Source organism: Euleptes europaea, chromosome 11, assembly GCF_029931775.1.
Source record: "Euleptes europaea isolate rEulEur1 chromosome 11, rEulEur1.hap1, whole genome shotgun sequence".
Classification (NCBI taxonomy): Eukaryota; Metazoa; Chordata; class Lepidosauria; order Squamata; family Sphaerodactylidae; genus Euleptes; species Euleptes europaea.
Window position 1 is genome coordinate 65,303,379 of NC_079322.1, and position 21,034 is coordinate 65,324,412.

The 21,034-nt window shown below is 46.9% G+C and overlaps 1 protein-coding gene across 1 annotated transcript; it reads left to right on the forward strand.

Annotated features, from left to right (window-relative positions):
- Nucleotides 1-11,327: 11,327 nt before the first annotated feature.
- KLF6 (KLF transcription factor 6) lies at nt 11,328-20,591 on the forward strand. Its single transcript, XM_056857684.1, has 4 exons — nt 11,328-11,434; nt 14,508-15,087; nt 17,443-17,566; nt 20,103-20,591. Exons 1-4 carry the CDS (start codon nt 11,333-11,335, stop codon nt 20,152-20,154), a joined length of 858 nt encoding a protein of 285 aa, XP_056713662.1. The 5' UTR covers nt 11,328-11,332; the 3' UTR covers nt 20,155-20,591.
- The last annotated feature ends 443 nt before the right edge of the window (nt 20,592-21,034 follow it).

Here is a 21,034-nt window from a genome sequence, read left to right on the forward strand (position 1 = left end):
CAGCTGGGTGACCTTGGGCAAGTCACAGCTCTGTTAGAGCTCTCTCAGCCCCACCTACCTCACAGGGTGTGGAGGGGAAAGGAAGGTGATCGTAAGCCGGTTTGAGTCTCCCTTAAGTGGTAGAGAAAGTCGGCATATAAAACCCAACACTTCTTCTTCTAAATCCTGTAAACCGCCCCGAGGCCCATGTGGGAAAAGGGTACAGGGGTATAAATGAAATAAATAAATAAATAAATAAATAAATAAATAACACTGTGCCGCTCTGTTGACGCAAACACCTTTCCATGCCCCATTAGAGGGCAAATGGTGTCAAACTAAAATGCCACTTAAAAAGAGAAACTGCAAATAAGTTCCAGATCCGATACCTTGTCTATCCAATGAGGAATTCAAAGATTAGGTCTGGGTGTGCGTCAGGAAAGCTTAGGACATGCACAGTGACGCTGTGCCACACCAGGACTGTGACTATGTCAGAGTTGTCGATTTTTGCTGACTCTCCTTGACTTCCCTGTCTGGTCTTGCCTTGACTTCTTCCTGGTAACGGTGATTTCACAACCACTCCGCACAAATCATTTCGTCGTCTCATTGGCATCACTGTCAGGAACTACTCACTGGTACGTCATGCGCATTCTTCTCGGCGTGAACAAGGTCATCCTCTTCTATAGACTTTTCCTTCTTCATCCCAGACAAGTACAGCATGTCTCTGTTATCAACCCATGCTGGGTACCCAAGGTTGGGTGAAAAGAAAATATATATAAGTCTATGTATAAATACTGAAAGTATAATTTATTAGAAGCGCTATGTAAAAGTTAAAATTATTTAAAATTATTTAAGCACTAAAATAGCACAATGGCATTTACTGAGGTTGATAACTGTAACCACATACCAAATGCGTTTCGGCCTATGGGCCTTCATCGGTGGTTAATTAAAACCCTTTGTTAAACCTGCACACATCTACAGAAATACATTAATGAATACAAATACAAATACAAACAGTTCAAACCCAACCAGGCATGTGTATATGTTGTAAATTCTATTTCCAATTACTCAAACATCTGGTATAATAGGTTCTTGTTGTAATACTGGTTAGTATAAATCTCTCATATACTATGTGTGCAGATATCAACCTAGTAAAGCAGTCTGTTATCAACCCATCCATCGTCCCAGTTTCCTCAATCTTCCGGACTTGCTCCACTTTGCAGACCTGCCAGAATGAATGCTGGACAGGGCACTCACCGGTGCCTCAAAAAATCTGTATAGAAGCCTTTCCTCGGCTTTCAGTACATCATCTTAAACCAAGCCATTTCTTAGAGTTGCCAACTTCACAGTAAAGCAGTGTGGACAAAAACTGGAGTAAAGCCAGGGAAACCTTGGAGGTATATGACTGCGCCATATGCAATAAACCCTGTTGAAATGGTAGGGTTGCTAGCTCCAGGCTGGGAAATTCCTAGAGATATTGGAGGTGGAATCTGAGGAGGGTGGAGTTTGGGGAGGGGAGAGACTTCAGTGGGGTATAATGCCTCAGAGTCCACCTTCCAAAGCGACCGTTTTCTCCAGGTGAACTGATCTCAGTTGCTTGGAGATTAGTTGTAATCCCAGGAGATTAGGATTGCCAACTGCCAGGAGATCTCCTGCTAATTCAACTGATCTCCAGCTGATAGAGATCAGATCACCTGGAAAAAAATGGCCGCTTTGGCAATTGAACTCTATGGCATTGAAGTCCCTCCCCTCCCCAAACCTCACCCTCTTCAGGCTTAGCCCCCAAAATCTCCTGCCGGTTGCGAAGAGGGACCTGGCAACCCTACAGGAGATCTCCAACCACCATCTATAGGGTTGCCAGGTCCCTCTTTGCCACAGACTGGAGGTTTTTTGGGCAGAGCCTGAGGAGGGTGGGCTTTGGGGAGGGACTTCAATGCCATAGAATTGCCAAAGCGGCCATTTTCTCCAGGTGAACTGATCTCTATCAGCTGTCAGTTGTAATAGTGGGAGGTCTCCATCTAGTACCTGGAGGCTGGCAACCCTAACCATCAAGAGCAGTGGTGGCGAACCTATGGCACAAGTGCCAGAGGGGGCACTCAGAGCCCTCTCTGTGGGCATGTGCGCCATCGCCCCAGCACAGAAAAGCAGCCCCAGCAGCAGCAGGAGAGGTGGTGGGAAGGATCCCCCGAGCCACCTCATGGTGGTGACCCTGCCCACAGCCCCGGCTCTTGCACCTGGCAGCCTCTCTCCTCTCCTTCTTTTGGCAGCCATGAGGGGAGGGGTGGGGGGAGAAAGTTGAGCTCCCCGGGTCCTCTCGCCGTCACTGGGGCACCTACAAGCTTCCCTCTCTCTCCCCCTCGGCGGTGCAAGGCGACCTTGCTGCGGCCGCCCCCCAGGTGCCGGGACCGGCTGGGATGCTTGGCGGCATGTCTGGGCCCTCCTCGAGCGGGAGCCGCCACGCCGCTCCTGCTTTGCACCGCCAGTGTCTGTCCCGCAGGGCACGAGCGGCAGTCCCGATGGGGCAACCTCCACCCTCGCTTCTCACCCAGAACTGCTGCTGCTTGCATGGCCTGGCCAACGTCCAAGAGGCTGCAGTAAGTGGGCGATCCTAAGGTACCTCCCCTGGTATGATTGCCAAAGATAGGACTTTTTGGAGGACCTTGATTCATAGGCACAACACACACAAACACACACACACACACGATTGCCAACCTCCAGTTGGGGCCTGGGAATCTCCCGGGATTACAATCGACTGCCGCTCTACACAGATCAGTTCCCTCCCCAAACTCTGCTGTCCCCCAGATCTCCAGGAATTTCCCAGCCTGGAGTTAGCAACCGTATTCAGGTTAAATTGCTGTGTTGGTACTTTGTGATAAATAAGTGGGTTTTGGGTTGCAGTTTGGGCACTTGGTCTCTAAAAGGTTTGCCATCACTGATCTAGAGGTTGGCAACCCTAGTTCTGCCCCACATTTCCATGTGATTGTCAGCTCTCACCTACAAGGGGAGACAGTGTTCACATGTACATTTCCTCCCTATGGTTAGCAATGTTCAAAGCAGGATCATTGATCACAGAAAGTGAGTGTACGGATGTACAGGGGTTGCTAGCTGTCAGGCCTGGCGTCAAAACTGGGCTTAGTCAGTCATTTGCCGACCACCGAGAACCAGTGGAAAATAATGAGAGCCGTTGCTGTGAAATAATTACTTGTGTTTTTTTCTCACTTTGCAAATTTCCCACCACAGTAATGTGGAAAATGGCAACTTTATTACTTTATGTTGATGAATGCTAAGCTCTCACCAATGGGCCAAGGGGCAAAATGCCCCGTTTTAATGACACACACTCCCCTTCTCTTTGTTAACAGCAAATCAGTGGACATCAAGGCAACTTTGTTGAAATTTCTGCATGTCGCAGATACAACAGGAAAAAGGTCTTGCAAGCACAGTGTTGGGAACGGTGACAGAAAAGTATGGATTGTTGGTGTCTAATATTTGTAGCCAGTACTATAACGGTGCCAAAGGAGTGTAAGCCATTGTTTTAGAAAAAAAATCCTGAAGTATTCTTTATACCTTGTTTTCCCCACAACTGGCATCTTCTGTTCATGCAAGCTACAGACACATCTGGCCAGGCAATATTTTTTTTATTACATCACATTTATTCATTTTTAGAAGGTATTATTACAGTGTTTAAACTGAAGAGTTTTAATTTGATAGTCATGTTTTAGTTATAGCGTTGTATGTGAGACCTTTCTGAGCGAGATGGAGTACATGTATGCACTTTTGTTATTATTATTATCATGCCAATAAAAGTGACTGAAACTTATTCAGTTTTTTCTAGAGCAACATAATGCTGGGAAGCAGCCTTACAGCCTTTGCCAAATCTGACCCTGAAAGCTCTGCCTCAGACATCTTGGAGTGCTACGTGTTGGAGTAGATGCTATCAAATCAGTTTTGTTGCAGGTGCCACAACTAGTCAGTGCATTAGAAGTGCTTTCTCATGGTACACATCTTGATCATTATGGGTACACACAGACAAAAAAACATCCTTGGCCATCTTTGTACCCAATTAGGGCCCTCAAGGCAGTCAACAATGCAAAAAAATACATTATACGAATCAGTCTCTAAAAGGTACATATGGATAAACCCAACAACTAAAGATTTGGATTGTGATATTTGTTGGAGGATTAAATTAGTTGTATCAAAGATGCAACTCTTTGTTTAAAAAACAAACAAACAAGCGATGCATTTCTCAGTACTAAGTTTTATTTTCTTCTGTTAGTTCATTTATGGCTCCTTTGATCCAGCGCTGAGTGATGAAATCAAGTTCCCTTCTTTTTACCTGATGCTTCCAAATGAAACATCTTCAGTTTGTTAGGGCTGTTTAATTGCATAAGCATTTTGGATGGATGTGGGCTGGCCTCCTCCCTTTCAGTGACGAGAGTGGAGAAACATTTCCGCAGACCTTGACACTGAGTTTCCTCCAGATTGATATTTTTATTGCTTTTAAACAAATGATACCAATTTTATATACAAAGTAATACATAAGTAACTAAGAAAGCACCATCTCTTCATCATCTTGTCAACACACTGTGTCACTTAAGGCAGTTTTGGGTGAATGCTAGAGTGTCGCCCTGATATGATTCCAGTTTTGTGCTGGAAGTGATGTAGTGTCAGCAGACAGCCACTATGAGACTCCTAAAGGTAGAGAAAAGCGGGGTATAAAAACCAACTCTTCTTCGCCCCTAAGCGCATAGTTACCTTGCCTATATACACAGGCAGGGGGTGGTGCCGGCAGACTCATGACTGCTCTCTAGGGTTGCCAGGTCCCTCTTTGTAACCAGAGGGAGGTTTTTTGGGGGTAGCCTGAGGAGGCCTGGGTTTGGGGAGGGGAGGGACTTCAATGCCATAGACTCCAATTGCCAAAGCAGCCATTTTCTCCAGGGGAACTGATCTCTATCAGCTGGAGATGAGATGCAATAGCAGGAGATCTTGTACCTGGTGGTTGGCAACCCTACTGCTCTCACCCTCCATGCGCGGAGGAATAGTGAGTACAGGGCTACTGAGCCAGGCCATTGGTTTATGAGAGTTATCTAGTGTGACCGGAAACAGGTCTGCAGGGCTCAGGCTGAGGACTTAACCATCACTGACCTCCCGGAGAGCCAGGGACTAAACCCGGAACCTCTTCTGCATGCAGGTGGAGAACCGTGAGATGCAGTTTTTAAACTGTATGTGCTATGCAAATAAAAAGCCTCTCTGGGCAGGCTCTTACTCTCTTATACCCTTGATCAAACCATTCCAATTACAAATACACAAAGGGCGCTTTCACACATGCTGAGTAATGCACTTTCAATTCACTTTCAATACACTTTAGCGATTGTTTACAAGTGGATTCCGCCATTTGACATAGTAAAATCCAGCCAGACAGTGCATTGAAAGTGGATTGAAAATGCATTCTTTGGCATGTGTGAAAGCACCCAAATACACATAGCGCCCTGCTGTAACTCTCTCCGTCCCAAGAGAGTTCCCCCTCTGTACTGCAGGACCCCCCCCTCTCCTGTTACACTAAACGTTTCACCAAAAACACCCCTCTCACTCCCAACCTCCAGCTTTTAACTGTCAAAATTATAACCCACTCCTGTTCTCCACCCCACAGCATCTAATGACAGGTTCAGAGCATCCTTCTCATCGATTGCTGTGTCGCTGGAGTAATTTTCACTGAAGACAAGTTGCACCTTAAGGACTGACAACCTTTATCCCAGCATAAGCTTTCGTGAAGCTCACGTCTTCCAATGCTGTGAGAAGAAAATAATATTTCACGTCTTCCTGTCATAGACCACCTTTTGGTACAAGTCCAGAATGATATAAATAGGGGAAAGGCCGTGGCTCAGGGGTAGAGCCTCTGCTTGGCATGCAGAAGGTCCCAGGTTCAATCCCGGGCATCTCCAGTTCAAGGGACTAGGCAAGTAGGTGATGTGAAAGTCCTCTGCCTGAGACCCTGGAGAGCCGCTGCTGGTCTGAGTAGACAATACTGACTTCGATGGACCAAGGGTCTGATTCAGTATAAGGCAGCCTCATGTGTTCATGTGGTCCCCCCCACACAAACACACAAGAATTGAACATGCCGCTTTATACCCATTTTCAGATGGACGTCGCCAAAAGAGTCAAGGATCACCGGAATACCTAAAATGTTTTCCTGTAAATTAGTGAGCAAAAGCACAGAGCTAAAATTAGATCTTGGGATTCTGTTCCAAATCTGATTCACAACTGCCTCACCTTCTCCAGAACTGAAACTTGGAATAATCCCATACAATTTAGTACAGGTTTTATTACTTTGTGTCTCATGGAACGGTGGGTGAGAAGGATATAATTGCATGGATGTTGTCAGAAACATGCCTTTATATAGCAGACAGTAAGCATTACATTGCCTTTTTGTGGTGTGCCCACAGAGAATTAAGAACATTTCAATTTTTGGTTTTTACAAGTTTTGACATAGGACTGTAAAAGGATGTGTGTTGTTGTTCCACTCCATATATCTGATCTCATGGACTGCAAATGTTTAGGTGGTAAAATTCAGACTCCATTGAAATCGCTAGGCCATTCCATCATTAAACATTAATTTCTTTTTCCGAAAAGGCTATCCCTTTTCTCCAGGATTGGTGGCCCACAAAGCTGTTTAAATGAGCCCCAGGTTATGACTATCAGGTTTTTTGATCCTTTGCTTTATCCAAGGTGCATGCGTTTTCATCCTCATGATCTCTTCACAACACTCTTGTGAGAACAGACAGGCCAAAACGTACCCAGTGAGCTTTGTGGAAGGGTGGAGATTGGAATCTGGGTCTCCCTGGTGTGACTCACTAATGACTACATCACACTGGCCCCACATGGATTTAATGTTGGCTTCCTTCATTTATTTCAAGGTTTTGTCACCCTAAGCCACAGACAGGTTTAGCTGTTTTTGCATCTCTGTTGTTTCAAAACCAAACTTTGCAGCTTTGCCAGAAGAAATCCTTTACCCCGATTTTAGAAAATGCCTTCTCATCATCTCTGTCTCCTCATGGTACAGGCAGCTGGATATTATCCGGATGTAGCTTGTGGACACTCAACGAAGAAAGCAGACAGTATCCCAGGGAAAAGCTTTTTACCTGAATATAGCCTCCCATTAAATAGATCTCTCCTGATGGGGTGAACACTTCAGAATAGAAGCCGAGGATCAAATATTTGGATGCTCCCCCATCATTGCCTGTAGAAAATTAGCATGCTGTAGCATAGGTTTCTGAATTAGCCTTCTCCCTGATATGTTAGTTTATTATGTGTGAGGAGTTGTGTTTGTTCACACAAAAGTATCTTTACTCAAAAGTACTTTCGTCACCTTATGAGAAGACAAGAGTCACTGGAAAAGACAATCATGGTAGGAAAAGTTGGAAGGCAGCAGGAAAAGAGGAAGACCCAACAAGAGATGGATTGACTCAATAAAGGAAGCCACGGCCCTCAGTTTGCAAGTCCTGAGCAAGGCTGTTAAGGACAGGACGTTTGGATGGATATTGATTCATAGGGTCGCCATGAGTCAGAGGCAACATACACACACACCTTCAAATGTGTTCCCATACCAGTATTCTGAAGACTTAAAAGACAATTCCAGTTTGACACTTTTTAAGAGACCTTAACTCAGAATTGGTGTTAACTTGCAGACAGCTTATGGTGACCCTCTAAAGGTTTTCAAGGTGAGATATGTAGAGGTGGTTTGCCATTGCCTGCCTCTGTGTAGCAACGCTGGAGTTCCTTGGTTCTTTTACACAGGGACGTTTCCCCATGGTCACCCCCACTGTCTGCTTCAGGGCTTCCTTTTGATTATGCAGGCCTTTTCCATCTGTCAGAGGTCGCCTCGCTCGCCCCGCGCATTTTGCCCGTGTTTTCCGGATGCTGTTTTAGCCAGAATCTGGAAAACACAGGCAAAATGCACAGGGAGAGCGAGGTGACCTCTGGCGGGCGGGAAAGGCTTGCATAATCAAAAGGAAGCCCCGAGGCAGTCAGCGGGGGTGACCGCGGGGAAACATCCCTGCGTAAAAGGCCTTGGTGGTCTCCCATGCAAGCATCAACCAGGGCTGACCCTGCTTAGCTTCCAAGATTTGATGAGATCACTCTAGCCTGGGCCATCCCAGATAAGGCTACTGATTTTATACTGGCCATTAAAAAAAAAAAAAGTTGTGTGTCCTGTTTCACTGTCACGCTGTTTGATTAACACCTTTGGTTCATCATGTTTTAACTTCCACCTATTTTTATTTGTTGGTTATAACAGAAAAGTCAACTTTGTTGCAGAACATCAGCCGTATAGGGCACAGTGCCTTAATATCGAATATTAGGGCAAAGCGCTAGGCTGCTGCTCAGGCATTTCTGTCCACCTTTTGCATCCATGCCCTGGTATATCAAAAACTCTCAAATGCCCAGCAATGGACTCCGCAACTTCTGCTGCCGCTGTTTTGTGGACAGCAGCTATCAGTCAAGTTGTCATAGCACTGGGACTAACTCCTCCTGGGAGCGTTTACAATCCAAACGCCACAATACCTGAACATGGAAATATCCCACAGCTACACAAACACCTTTGTTCGAAGTCATTATAGGTGCCGGGGGAGGTATTTCCCTAAGCAAATAGGTGCTATGATCAGCCAGCTTGCTTTGAAGACTCTTGCAGATAAGATGAAGCACTAGAAGACATGCCTTTGGGCAGAACTCAAGGTGCTGGTCATGAGCTATGAAATCCTGAAAATCTTAGGCTCCATGGAGATCTCCTCCCACCCCCTGCCCCATCAGATAGTCCGCACTGTCTTTAGTAACAAATTACCGCTTGCACATCACATTTGAATATCAAGGGCATGCAAAGTTGGGTTGCTTTTGCTACCCAAACATCCATGCTGTACTTTTAGATGTCCCCCCCCCCCACAAAGCCATTGGAGGCAAAATGCTTAAGACTCACTTATCCCACTTTTTAATTTATTTTTAAGCCATTTATGCAGGGCTGTTCCCCTTGCGGCCACCCTGCTATCTTCTCTGGTGTTCCCTTTTGATTATGCATGCCTTTCCCAACTGTCAGAGGTCGCCTCGCTCTCCCTGCGCGTTTCCATGCATTTTGCTCGTGTTTTCCCGATTCTGTTTTAGCGAGAATCCGGAAAATGCGGGCAAAATGTGCAGAAACGCAAGGGGAGAGCAAGGCGACCTCTGATGGTAGGGGAAAGGTGTGCATAATCAAAACAAAGCACCGGAGCAGTCGGCGGAGGTGACTGCAGGAAAACAGCTATGCATAGATGGTCATATTTATTTAGATATTTATACCCTGCTTTGCTCCCCGAACGAGGACACAAAGCAGCTTACAACACGGTTCACTCCTCCTCGGTTTTATCCTAACAGCAACCCTGTTAGGTTGGCTAGGCAATCACTAGCCCAAGGGCACCCAGTGAGCTTCCAAGGCAGAATGGGCATTCAACCTGGGGAGAGTATATGGCTCAGTGGCAGAGAATCTGCTTGGCATGCAGAAGGTCCCAGGGTTCAGTCCCCAGCATCTCCAGGAAGGATCAGGTTGCAGGTGATGCAAAAGACCTCATCCTAAGACCCTGGAGAGCTGCTGCCAGTCGGTCTAGACCAAAGCTTCTTAAACTGTGGGTCACAACCCCATATGGGGTCATGTAACCGAATGTGGGGGTCACAAAACAAGCACATCCATCTCATTAGTATGCAAATTTGCTTTTGTCTTTAATAAATGGTAAACTTATATGTATACCAAATAATTGTTTTAAAATAAATTTCCTTTTGATTTATTAGCAGTAAATGTTTGATATGTACATCTATTTTATATGCCATATATATTATTTCAAGGGTTCCACCAGGACAAAAAGGTTGAGAAAACACCTGACTTCTCAAAAACAAGCCCCCGCACAGAGTTTTGAGAATTCAGATGGGGAAAATCTAAAGAGCAGCAAAAACTCCCATGCACCAGTGTAGAGAGAAAGTAAAAGGATCGCTCGTGAATTATCCCTCCGGGCTTCAGATGCCTAATGGCAAGCGATCCTTTTACTTTGGCCACTTATGCATGGGGAGTTTTGCCTTGGATTTGCCGCTCTCTCGATGCACATTTTCCCCATCTGAATTTTCAAATCTCAACAATAAGCTCCCCCATGCAGAGTTTTGAGAATTCGGATGGGGGGGAAAATATGCATCCAGAGAGCTGCAAATCCAAGGCAAAACATCCCAGGCATAAATGGCCGAAGTAAAAAAGGACCGCTCGTGATTTATCCCTCGGAGCTTCGGATGGTTAACTGCAAGCTGGGCACAGATGGAGGGGGTGGGGAAGAATCGCGCAGGAAAAGCCGCGCGTCTGCAGAAGCGCCTTGCACGCGCGCTCGCCCCGCCGCCCGCTTCACATTCCCCTGCGCGGCTCAGCAGCGCCCCCCGCGGCCGCCCGCGCGCGCTGCGCCCTCCCCGCTCGAGCAGCCGCAAAACAACAAGCGCCCGCTTCCCCCGCTCTTTCCCCGAGCCCTTCTCCAAAGCCGGGCCGCTTCCAGCCTTATATACCCTTCTAAAAATAGCCTGCCGCGCGCGGGGCCAATCAGGACGGGCCGAATTTCGAATCGGCCCAATCGGGCGGCCCCTGACGGAGAGGCTCGGTCACGCCAGGAGGAGCCGGGATGCGTCGCGGCCGCCCATTGGGCGCCCCTGACATCATTGGAACGCGGCGTAACGAGTTCTGTTGTTGGAGATTGGGCCGCGTTCGGAGCCGGCGTCATGGGATCACGAGGTGGCGGCCGGGGAGGAGGAGGGGAGGGGGGACGGGAGGGAGTAAAGGGGGCGGGGCGAGAGTAGCTTGGGAGCAGGAGGGGGGGCGAGGGAAGGCGGAGGGAGCAGGAGGAGGAGGAGGCTGCGGCCGAGGCGAGCTTTGAATAGGGAAGTTTTGCAGGGGGTTGCATTCGCAGTCATCTCCGTGTTTGCAAATATTGGGTCGGCTCCCGAGCAAGTATCTTCTCGAGAGGGAGAAGCAGAGCCCAGCCAGCGCCGGACTGCATTTTTTTTCCCTCCCACCCTTGCAAATTATATCTATCTCTCCATTAATATCTCTTTATTGCAGTGCAATTAAACTTTTGCGTGCAACTTTGGCTTTTTTTGCATCCTTAATTTTTTTTTTGGGGGGGGCACGTTTTTTTTTCTCCCCCTCCCTCTCCTGGCAGCAGCCAGGAACGGCTCCGTGGATGGTTGCCCAGTTTGTACCAGCGACAGGCGCATCCCTCTCGCAAGCGGACGCTTGACTTTGGGGGGGGGGGGCTTCTGCTCCGCTGTCGGTGCGGTTCTGTCCGTGGGGGCGCGACTTCCCAAAGACATGGATGTGCTCCCGATGTGTAGCATCTTCCAGGAGCTGCAAATCGTGCACGACACGGGATATTTCTCCGCTCTGCCGTCTCTGGAGGAATACTGGCAACAGGTAAATAAAGAAAAAGGGGGGGGGAAGCTGATGCTTTTAGACCATTGGGAATGACCCCCCCCCAATAAAGCGCTGATGTGCAGGAGGTCATTTTGTCCATTGCCTTTGGAGGAAGCCTTCTCTTAGATCTCAGTGGGTCCCCTTTAAAAAAAAAAAACCAGGTTGTGTTTTGGAGCAGGTGTGTTGGGTCAAGGTGTTCCCCCTTTTTCTCAAAATGCATGTTCTCTTCTCTCTCTCTCCCCCCCCCCCCCATTTCCCCAGTGCATTGCTATTCTGAACGGCGCTGTCAGATCTTGCAAAAAGAGTGGCTGGTGTGCTTGGACGCTGGTCGCTCGTCGGAACAACAGCTGCGAGAGTGAAATGTTGCCATTGCAATAATAATAATAATAATAATATTTTTTTTTTAAATCCCAACCTCCTGGGTCTGCTAGAACCGAGCCTTGGCCAAAGCCTCCCCCCTTCCCCATGCCTTGTAACAAATCCCTACCACTGAATCTCGACATCCGAAGTCTTTTTTTTTTCATTTGCAAGTTGTTTTCCAACCTCCCCTCCCCCCCCCCCTTATTTTTTTGCTGTTTAAATACCGGAGGGGGGGGGGAAATACTCTCCGTTTACTCGTTATTATTAGCTCTGGTTTTTCCTGGTGTGTGTCAAGTAGTTTTATTTTATTTTTAATTCTTCCCCACCCTCTCTAGCCAGCCAGCCGTCAGTCATATGTCAATGATCTTGTAGTATTGTCATCATTATTATTATTTTCTCCAATTGCTGGGAAACTGGGGGGGGGGAGATCCTGGGATTTCTCTTGCCTTTAATGGCAATGGGTTGCTGTTTTTCTTGCCGATCCGAGGCTTTGGATTGGAGACAAGATCTGCTTATTTTGCCCAGGTTTTTTTTGGGGGGGGGGAGGAGAGAGGGGGGGAACATGTTTACTTCGCCTTTTCTCTTCTGCTGCCAGATTTCCTTTTTCTGCCCAGCGAGATTGGCCCGGTTGGTAGAGCCAGCTAAGCAAAAATGCTTGATAGTCAAAAGTGTTACAATCTCTCTCTCCCCCCCCCCCATATTTCGTAATTGCATTCTCCATTCTTGGCTTTCTTCCCTCCCCCTTTCCCAACCCCCCCTTTTTTTTCTTTCAAAGGCGCTACCAATGATACGTGATTGAAATGGATCTAAGTAGTTTCCTTCAGGCATTTTGGGATGCTGGCCAAGCGCCAGCGCTGGATCGCGGTAGCCTTCAGGGGCATTTTCAGCCCTCCAGAGCTTCAGACTGGTCCTTCCACCTGATTTGCATAATGGGGGAAATTTTAAATCCGCCACCGATACGAAAGTTGAACATGACTCCTTCTGTATCCGTCTCCTTCCTGTTTCCTTACCGAATTGATACCTTTGCAGAGGAGGAGATCGGGGTTTTTTTTTTTCCTTCCATGGAAGGTTTTGCATTGGATTTGTCACTCTATAGATGCACGTTTTCCCCATCTGAATTCTCAAAACTCTGCATGGCGGCTTATTGTTGAGTTTTGAGAATACGGGTGGGGGGAAAGTGCATCTAAAGAGGGGCAAATCCAATGCAACACCTTCCATGAATAAATGCAAATCACTTGTCTAATTATAGGGAAACCTATAACTATCGATCGCCTGGCATTATTTTTCCACTTCTTTCCTCCCCCCCCCCCACCCACCGGTCAGTTAATGAGGGAGGGGAAAAAAATGAAAAGCTGGCATGTCTGAATCACTATGACCGAAACTCTCTTGGAGCTGACACTTAAGCGGGGAAAAATGCCTGGCATTTTCTTTTGGGGTCAGCTTTGCTTGGACCGCTGGAGGGAAGGGAGCGGGCTAAAATTAAGGTCGCAAGCCATTGGGGGGGGGGCGGGGAGAAGGGGGCACGTCACCTAAAGAATTTGCCCTGGAAACCGAGACCTTGCATCTGACACTGTGAACACGCCGAGGCTTTTTTTTTGGGGGGGGGGGGATGCAGAACCTGAATTCTGCAAGGAAATAGGTACATAGCGATACTTTTAAAGGGCAACACTTGCTGTTTCCACTCTCCCTGTCGAAATTCTCTGTAGTTGTGGGGTGGGGGGAGTGGAACATTGTGTAACCGGGTGGGTTGTTTGTCTTATTTTATTTTTTTGAGGAAGAAGGGGTAAGCTTACATGTTCCGTGTATATCTGAACCATGTACTTTCTTGGCAGAGGGTCAGGATATTTTAAAGGAAGTCTGCTTTGGCAGCGAGTGAAAGAAATGGGGGGTGACTCATGCAGTTGCGCTCTTGGCCAGTAGATAAAGTTCTTGTTCATTGTGGGATTCCCAGCAGGATGGGAGAATTGTACTTCCCCCAATTTCCCTCTCCGGTTCTTTGCCATCTTAATATGCTGGGGGGTGTTTTTTTGTTGTTGTTTTTTGCAGCGCTGCCTTCAAAGTTAAGATTTGTGGTGGGGAGGGCTCCTTGCCACTTCAAGAAGCGCTTAGTGCGATGCCAGGCGCATGCCAGTACGCTTGGCAATGGCATTCTCTGCCACTCTCCCTTAGGACGGCGTCTCAGGTGCAGGAAGAGGGCTGGGTCCCGGTGCCCCTTGGATAGGGACTCCCAACCACGGCAGACGGCCACGAACGGCAGTAGGGTTTTCAGCCGGGGGCAAGTCAGTTTTGTAGTCCCCTCTGTTGTCGAGAGGCAAAGTTAACTCGAGGTCAATAAATGAATGTTGGGAGGCGAATCAAAGTCTGGGGGGGACAAGGGTGCGAAGAGCCTGGCTGTGGTGTTAGGATGCTGAACCTCTCTTTCCAGGAGATGGCTATTGAGTTACCGTATTCCGAGGAAAAGCTAGGAAACGTAGGTGGGTTCAACTCTGGGCTTGGCCTTTTGCCCAGTTCCTGGGAATCTCTGTTTACTGTAGCAGCCGTCAGATGAGGGTTTGAGTGGCCTATAATTTTAAAGGAGCCTAGCAACCAACAATAAACAGCCCATCTCTGCATAGAGGTCTGTAGGTTGAAGTTCCAAGGTTGTCCTTTTGTGTGTGTGTGTGTGTGTGTGTGTTTTGGTAATGATTTTAATTTTTTTTTTTAAACTTTGCAGACTTGCTTAGAGCTGGAGCGATATCTTCAGAGCGAGCCCTGCTATGTATCTGCTTCTGAAATCAAATTTGACAGCCAAGAGGATCTGTGGACCAAAATTATCCTGGCGCGTGAGAAGAAGGAGGAATCGGAACAGAAGAGCACATGCCTTCCAAAGGAGGACCACACTAGCAGCCCGAGCTTAGAGACTAACAGTTTGAATTCTGATCTCAGCAGCGAATCGTCAGACAGCTCCGAGGAACTTTCGCCTACGACTAAATTTACCTCTGATCCCATAAGTGATGTTTTAGGCTTAGCCAGTACGGGGAACTTGAGTTCGTCGGTCACTTCCACTCCCCCTTCTTCTCCGGAGTTGGGCAAGGAACCGTCTTCTCAGCCGTGGAATTGTGCGCCGGGTGAATTGCATTCGCCGGGCAAAATTCGTAGTGGTACTGGTGGAAAGACTGCAGAAAAGGGTACTCCGGTCAACGGCGACGCCTCTCCGGATGGGAGAAGGCGAGTTCACAGGTGTCAATTCAATGGGTGCAGGAAGGTTTACACCAAAAGTTCACATCTGAAAGCACATCAGCGTACTCATACAGGTGAGTACCCTCGTGTCTACTGGAGTATAACAACGTGCCCGGCCTTGGGTTCTCTGAAGTATTAATATTTAATAATAACCATTAATATTTATCTGTTACTGGGATATTGGTGGTGTATGCTCCCTTCACTGTACACTTTGGTCCATACTCCCAAAAATGTGGCACTGTAATGGTGACCATTGTCCTAACTGGGCACCACTAGATTTTTTTTCCCTTTACCTTCCTTCTGTCGCTAGGATCTATTGCTTTTTCCTTCCTATGGTATTGTCCTCTGTGTCTTTTTCCCATCCACCTGCTATTCATGATCAGCCAAATCTCATACACAAAAGATGGCGTGAAGAACACGCTACAGCTTCACGTGGCGTGCTGTCCTTCCAGATATGGAGTTGCCCAGTTGGTTGGCCTTGGATGGTGATACCTATAAGGGAAAATGATAGTTCAGTCATATTACAAAGATTCTGGAGTGAGAGCTGAAGGCAATCAGATGATGCGGTGCCAATGTGGTTTCCCAGAATGCAAGGCATCATTTCCTCATTCTTGCTCCTGAGCTTTTGAGAATTTTACTGTACAAACTGGGAGGAGGGGTAGGAGTTTGGGGTTTGTGTCTCCGTCACTCATGACTGGTTCCTGTTTTTTTTTTTTTAAGTAGCCTGTGTTTGAGAGCATTCACAGTGGTCTAATCTATTCCAAAGTGGAGGAGAAAACAAAACTTAGATTACAGATATGAAACTTGGCGACAAGAAGGAAATGAAGACATTTCTATGAAATTGAGATTTCTCTCTTAAACAAATGAGGAATCTGCTTCTTAGAGTCAACAGGCTGTTTCATTTGTCCATTGGCTGGGCAATAGAAATGCCGTGTTTGCAGATACAGAAGGACCTTTAGATGTGCACGTGTCATGTGGATTATTGATAAGCATAAAACGACAATAATTCTTTTGAACCGTTTTATTTTGTGGTTTCTTGGACGTTTACAGGGTTCCACTGCTGTAAAATTTGGGTTTTTCTTTTTCTTTTGAAATTTGCTACCTTAACATGAAAGAATATGAAGTGGGTAGGCACTCCGGGGCTCGTATAAATCTTTTATGGTGAGAGTAGCTGGGCTGGTTGCTTTTGAGCTTTAATATTCTACCGCTCTTGATGACTGTGGTTTAGCTGCGTAGAGCAGCTGGCTGGCTGGCTTGCCAATCACAACTCTGGGCGAAGAGCGAGATTCGAACAGCCTGCAACAAGCAGCTAAGGGCAGTACCTCCCGGATGCTATCCTTTCCATTTGAAGGGAAGGGAGAACGCAAGATCAGCTTTGGTTCCCCCAGCTCGGCCTGTGGGCAAATTAAGGAAGGAGAAGAGGGAAATGAAACTATGTTACATTTGCCAGGAAAGGGGAAGCACAATTTTTGACTGTTGGGCCATAATTGTTTCCCTAGACTTCTCTGGCTAGGAAGGTATTTTTGCAGATCCCAGCTTCTCCTCCTTTTTTGCATACTAATGCTAAACTCAGTGGTCGCTCATGGTCTTTACCTTTGAGAACATAGCTTTGTGTATTGCTAAACATATACTCTTTATGTACAAAAAAGGGATTTCCAGCAAGAAAAATAAAAGTGGTAGGGCAGTTATCAGATCTTTGCAATGCAGGGGTGTACCTTCTGTAAAACTCACACTGCTTGTTTACACTGACAGAATCTCACCCTTGGATTCCAGTGTGAACCACCTCTTTCCATGCACTGTGGTTAAGGTTGGATAGATTGGCTGGGAATCATCAGCCTGTGATGCCCAACTGCTTGGCTTTGAACAGTTTAGACCCATTCAGTGGGACAATATGGAATCGATTCCAAGCAGTTTGCCTTAGCAGTTATGTAGCCTCGACTGCTTGTCCCCCACAGGATTGATAAATAACTTTTTCACTCCTGTTTTATAGGTATATTGCATTAGGGAAACACATCTACCCAAGTTACTGATCTTGAGAACCGTTATGAGGCATGCCTATCTCAATTAATAAAGAGAACCAAACTTTTGTTCAACTTCCGCGCCAGATCACCTGGAGAAAATTTATACTCGCCCTAGGCGAGTGGCCATTTATAAGCCAGTGTGCGTGCCAAGCACTTAGCAACGCCTCCCTTACTAGCATATTTCAACCGTATCCCGATTCTTTTGCTGCTGCAGCAAAGCCCTCGTGTCAGAAACATCTGCATTCCTCCACTGTTCTCCATCGCTGTTCTCAGAAGTACTTGGTGTGCTGTTGTGAATGAAATTCAGTAGCCTTGTTTCCTGTGTTTAAAAAAATGAATCAATATTTATCTTTGGAGGGAAATCAGGCTGGTTAATAATCTCTGGCATGTTTTTTTTTTTTTTTGCAGGAGAAAAGCCTTACAGGTGCTCATGGGAAGGGTGCGAGTGGCGTTTTGCGAGGAGCGACGAGTTAACCAGACACTTCAGAAAGCACACGGGTGCCAAGCCTTTTAAATGTAATCACTGTGACAGGTAGGTGAAGGGAAACTCCGCCTTTTTACAAGCTGCCTGCCTTCTCTCCCCTCTCCCCCGTGCTTCCATGGGAAACAGGGTGTTGAATATTTCATTTCTCTAGACGTCAGGGCATTTCAGTGCACGTTAGTCCTGCTCTGTTGCATCTGTGGTGCAGGCTTCCAAAGAAAAGCATCTTAAAACAGCAGCAGCCTTCCATTGTTTCCGGCAGCAAAACCTTCCTTCATAAAGGTGAACAATTACCTTTCGTGATGGAGGCTTTGGCTCTTGCAAACATTTTGTAGTTGCGTATTCCAGAGCAGTCTGATAGGAATCCAACAGCATTACTCCCAGAGTTCAGCGGATTGAAGTTTGAGGTTAATATTTGACTGCTGGAGGGATCCAGGTTGGGTAATAGAGAAACTTGGTAGCTCTGAGATCTGGAGGACGCTGGGGTATAGTGTTGTAAGCCGCCTGGAGCTCCACGAGGAAGTAAGGCCGCTAATATTTGAAATAAGTAAGTGGAAGAAGAAGAGTTGGTTTCTGTATGCTGACTTCCTCTGCCTTTTAAGGAGAATCAAACCGGCTTACAGTCTCCTTCCCTTCTCTCCCCACCTACCTTGTGAGGTAGATGGGGCTGAGAGAGTTCGGAGAGAACTGTGTCTAGCCCAAGGTAACCCAGCTGGCTTCATGTGTAGGAGTGAGGAAACCAACCCATTTCACCAGATTAGTGTCCGCCACTCACGTGGAGGTGTGGGGAATCCAACCTGGTTCTCCAGGTTGGAGTCCACCACTGTTAACTACTACACCACTGTAGGATCTGCTTCCATGAAACTCAAGAAGCAAAAGTTGGGGCTAATTCTTCACAGTGCAGCTTTTAAAAATCTGTCGAAGTCTCATTATTAGTTGGACTTGGTAATCTTGGTAGTCTGTCCCAATTTAAAAAAAAAACTTATTTCCTTTTGGTCAAAACTTTGGTCAAAACTTTCCCTTTGATCTTTCCTTTTGGTCAAAACTTATTTCAAGATTTATTATTGTCTCTCTGGTGACAATATTATCTTGCACTGACCATGCCATCTTATATGGACTTACTGCAGTTGAAGCCCATCGAAATCAGTGGCTTTAGACTGGAGTGATTCTGTATAACATTGCACTGTAAATGACCTTTATTCCAACCTGTTCCTCCTTGAAATAGAAGCTAGCTTGACTGTCTCGACTCTTCTAGCATGGCAACTCAACAGCAGCAGGAGGGGCAGGTTACGAAAAGTTGATAAGTAGCTAATGCATCGAGCTGGCCATCGGCAAATGGGTTCAAGTCTCTGCCCCGTGGCCTTGGGCTCAATGCTATCTCTCAGCCTGTTGTACCTCACAGGGTGGTTATAAGGTATAAGTACTATTTGGGAGTAAAGACAGGATGTCGACACCATTAGATGCAAGCGGCGAGTGTTGAATCCAAGCCAAGTTTCGATTATTGCCCTGCTAGGAATCAGCGCTCAACGTGCCTCCAAATGCTTGTTTTGATGTGCTAGTTTTCAGGCTGGCCACATGGGGGAGTGATCACATGACCTCAAGATTGTGCTCAGTGCATGCTCAGTCTCCACTATGGCTGTCTCCGCTATTAAAGGGGGAACTCATGAGGTTACATTAATTTTTATTAGAAGTGACTTACATAGTTTGCGCGTCATTTAATGTTTGCCTTGGCTTGCATGAAGGAGGTCCCTGTTTCCATTTCCCAGATGAGTTTTTGGGACAGGTATTACAGCTTCCCAAATATTTGTGTAGATAACTGTCTTTTCCATTATATCCTCGAGATGACAGCCTTGTGAGGTAGGCTGAGAGGGATGGGCCCAAAGTTGCCCAGACAGCTTCCATGGCAGAGTGCGGATTTAAACCTGGTGGTGTAGTGGTTAAGAGTGGTGGTTTGGAGCAGTGGACTCTAATCTGGAGAACCAGGTTTGATTTTCCACTCCTCCGCGTGAAGCCAGCTGGGTGACCTTGGGCAAGTCACAACTCTCTCAGAGCTCCCTCAGCCCCACCGACCTCACAGGGTGTCTGTTGTGGGGAGGGGAAGGGAAGGTGATTGTAAGCCGGTTTGATTCTTCCTTAAGTGGCAGAGAAAGTCAGCATATAAAAACCAACTCTTATAAGAACATACGAACATAAGAAAGGCCCTGCTGGATCAGACCAAGGCCCATCAAGTCCAGCAGTCTGTCCACACAGTGGCCAACCAGGTGCCTCTAGGAAGCCCACAAACAAGATGACAGCAGCAGCATTGTCCTTCCTGTGTTCCACAGCACCTAATATAATAGGCATGCTCCTCTGATCCTGGAGAGAATAGGTATGCATCATGACTAGCATCCATTTTGACTAGTAGCCATGGATACCTCTCCTCCATGAGCATGTCCAATCCCCTCTTAAAGCCTTCTTCCTCCCAAATAAAACTCCACCTCTCTATCCAGTGGACCTTACTATGGCAATAAGGCCTGACGCTCCAATCCTGACTGCTGCTGTTTTCAGCACAACGGTTGACCACTGTTCCTTTCTCCTTCATTGGCAGGTGTTTTTCCAGGTCCGATCACCTGGCCCTTCACATGAAAAGGCACCTCTGAATGGGTGAAGAGGTCGAAACCTGTGGGCGAAGAGGCTTCAAGGTGTGAGTGGCCTTGAAAGAAGGGATGCGTGTTCCAGCCAAAGCATGCCATTTTTGCACCCTAACCCAGTTGCCTCCAGGGCCTCTCTTCCTTGGAAGGTCGCCAGAGGGCTAAAACAAGAGTCACATAAGGAACGGCATGGCGACCGCACGGTGTGGGTGCGTGATGTTTCGGTCTCCTGGACTCACACGCTGGCACCCGACCTTCCGAGTGGCTTCTACGCCTTCCGCCGTGAGCACGTGCACTGAGAATGTTAATGATTGGACGGGCTGTATGTTACTAAGGATCTACTGGGCGACTGTATGCTGAGGCACATTACTTTCTGTTTGTTAGTTTTTTGCGTTTGTTCCTTGTGGTTGGTTTTTATAACCGTAAGAGAGGAAAAGTCAGCTGAATGGGGGGGGGGACGTTTTTTGTTTTGTTTTGTTTCCGTTCGCATTCGCGAGGAAGGATACCGCGAGACGGAGCGCTCACCGGTCAGTTTCCAAGGGGCGGGGGAGGGAAAGGGGTGTCTGCACTTTTTTTTCTCTTTTTTTAGCATAAGGGGGAAATCCGAACGGGAGGGGAAGGAAAGTCAGGACACCAGAGGGAAGGGAGGGGCCCCGATCCTGCGCGAGAGGAGCTTTTGGTGTCTGGTCCAGCTATTAAATGTGCAATGTGTCAAGTAGCTTGGTTTTACTTGCTACAGAGCTCATTTGTAATCCATTGTATAAGCTGTGTATTTACAATATAACACAACCTATAACTTTTCATTATAATACAAAAAAAGGTTATTGCATGGTTCCGGGGAACTATATGCTTTTTCCATTCTTTAATCAGGACTGCAATTTTTTTCCTC

Excerpts from the sequence above, each read along its gene's own strand:
- KLF6 (XM_056857684.1), top strand. The coding sequence starts at position 11,333 with ATGGATGTGCTCCCGATGTGTAGCATCTTCCAGGAGCTGCAAATCGTG. Across the intron at positions 11,435-14,507 it reads TGGAGGAATACTGGCAACAG|ACTTGCTTAGAGCTGGAGCG; the intron begins GTAAATAAAGAA and ends TAAACTTTGCAG. Across the intron at positions 15,088-17,442 it reads ACATCAGCGTACTCATACAG|GAGAAAAGCCTTACAGGTGC; the intron begins GTGAGTACCCTC and ends TTTTTTTTGCAG.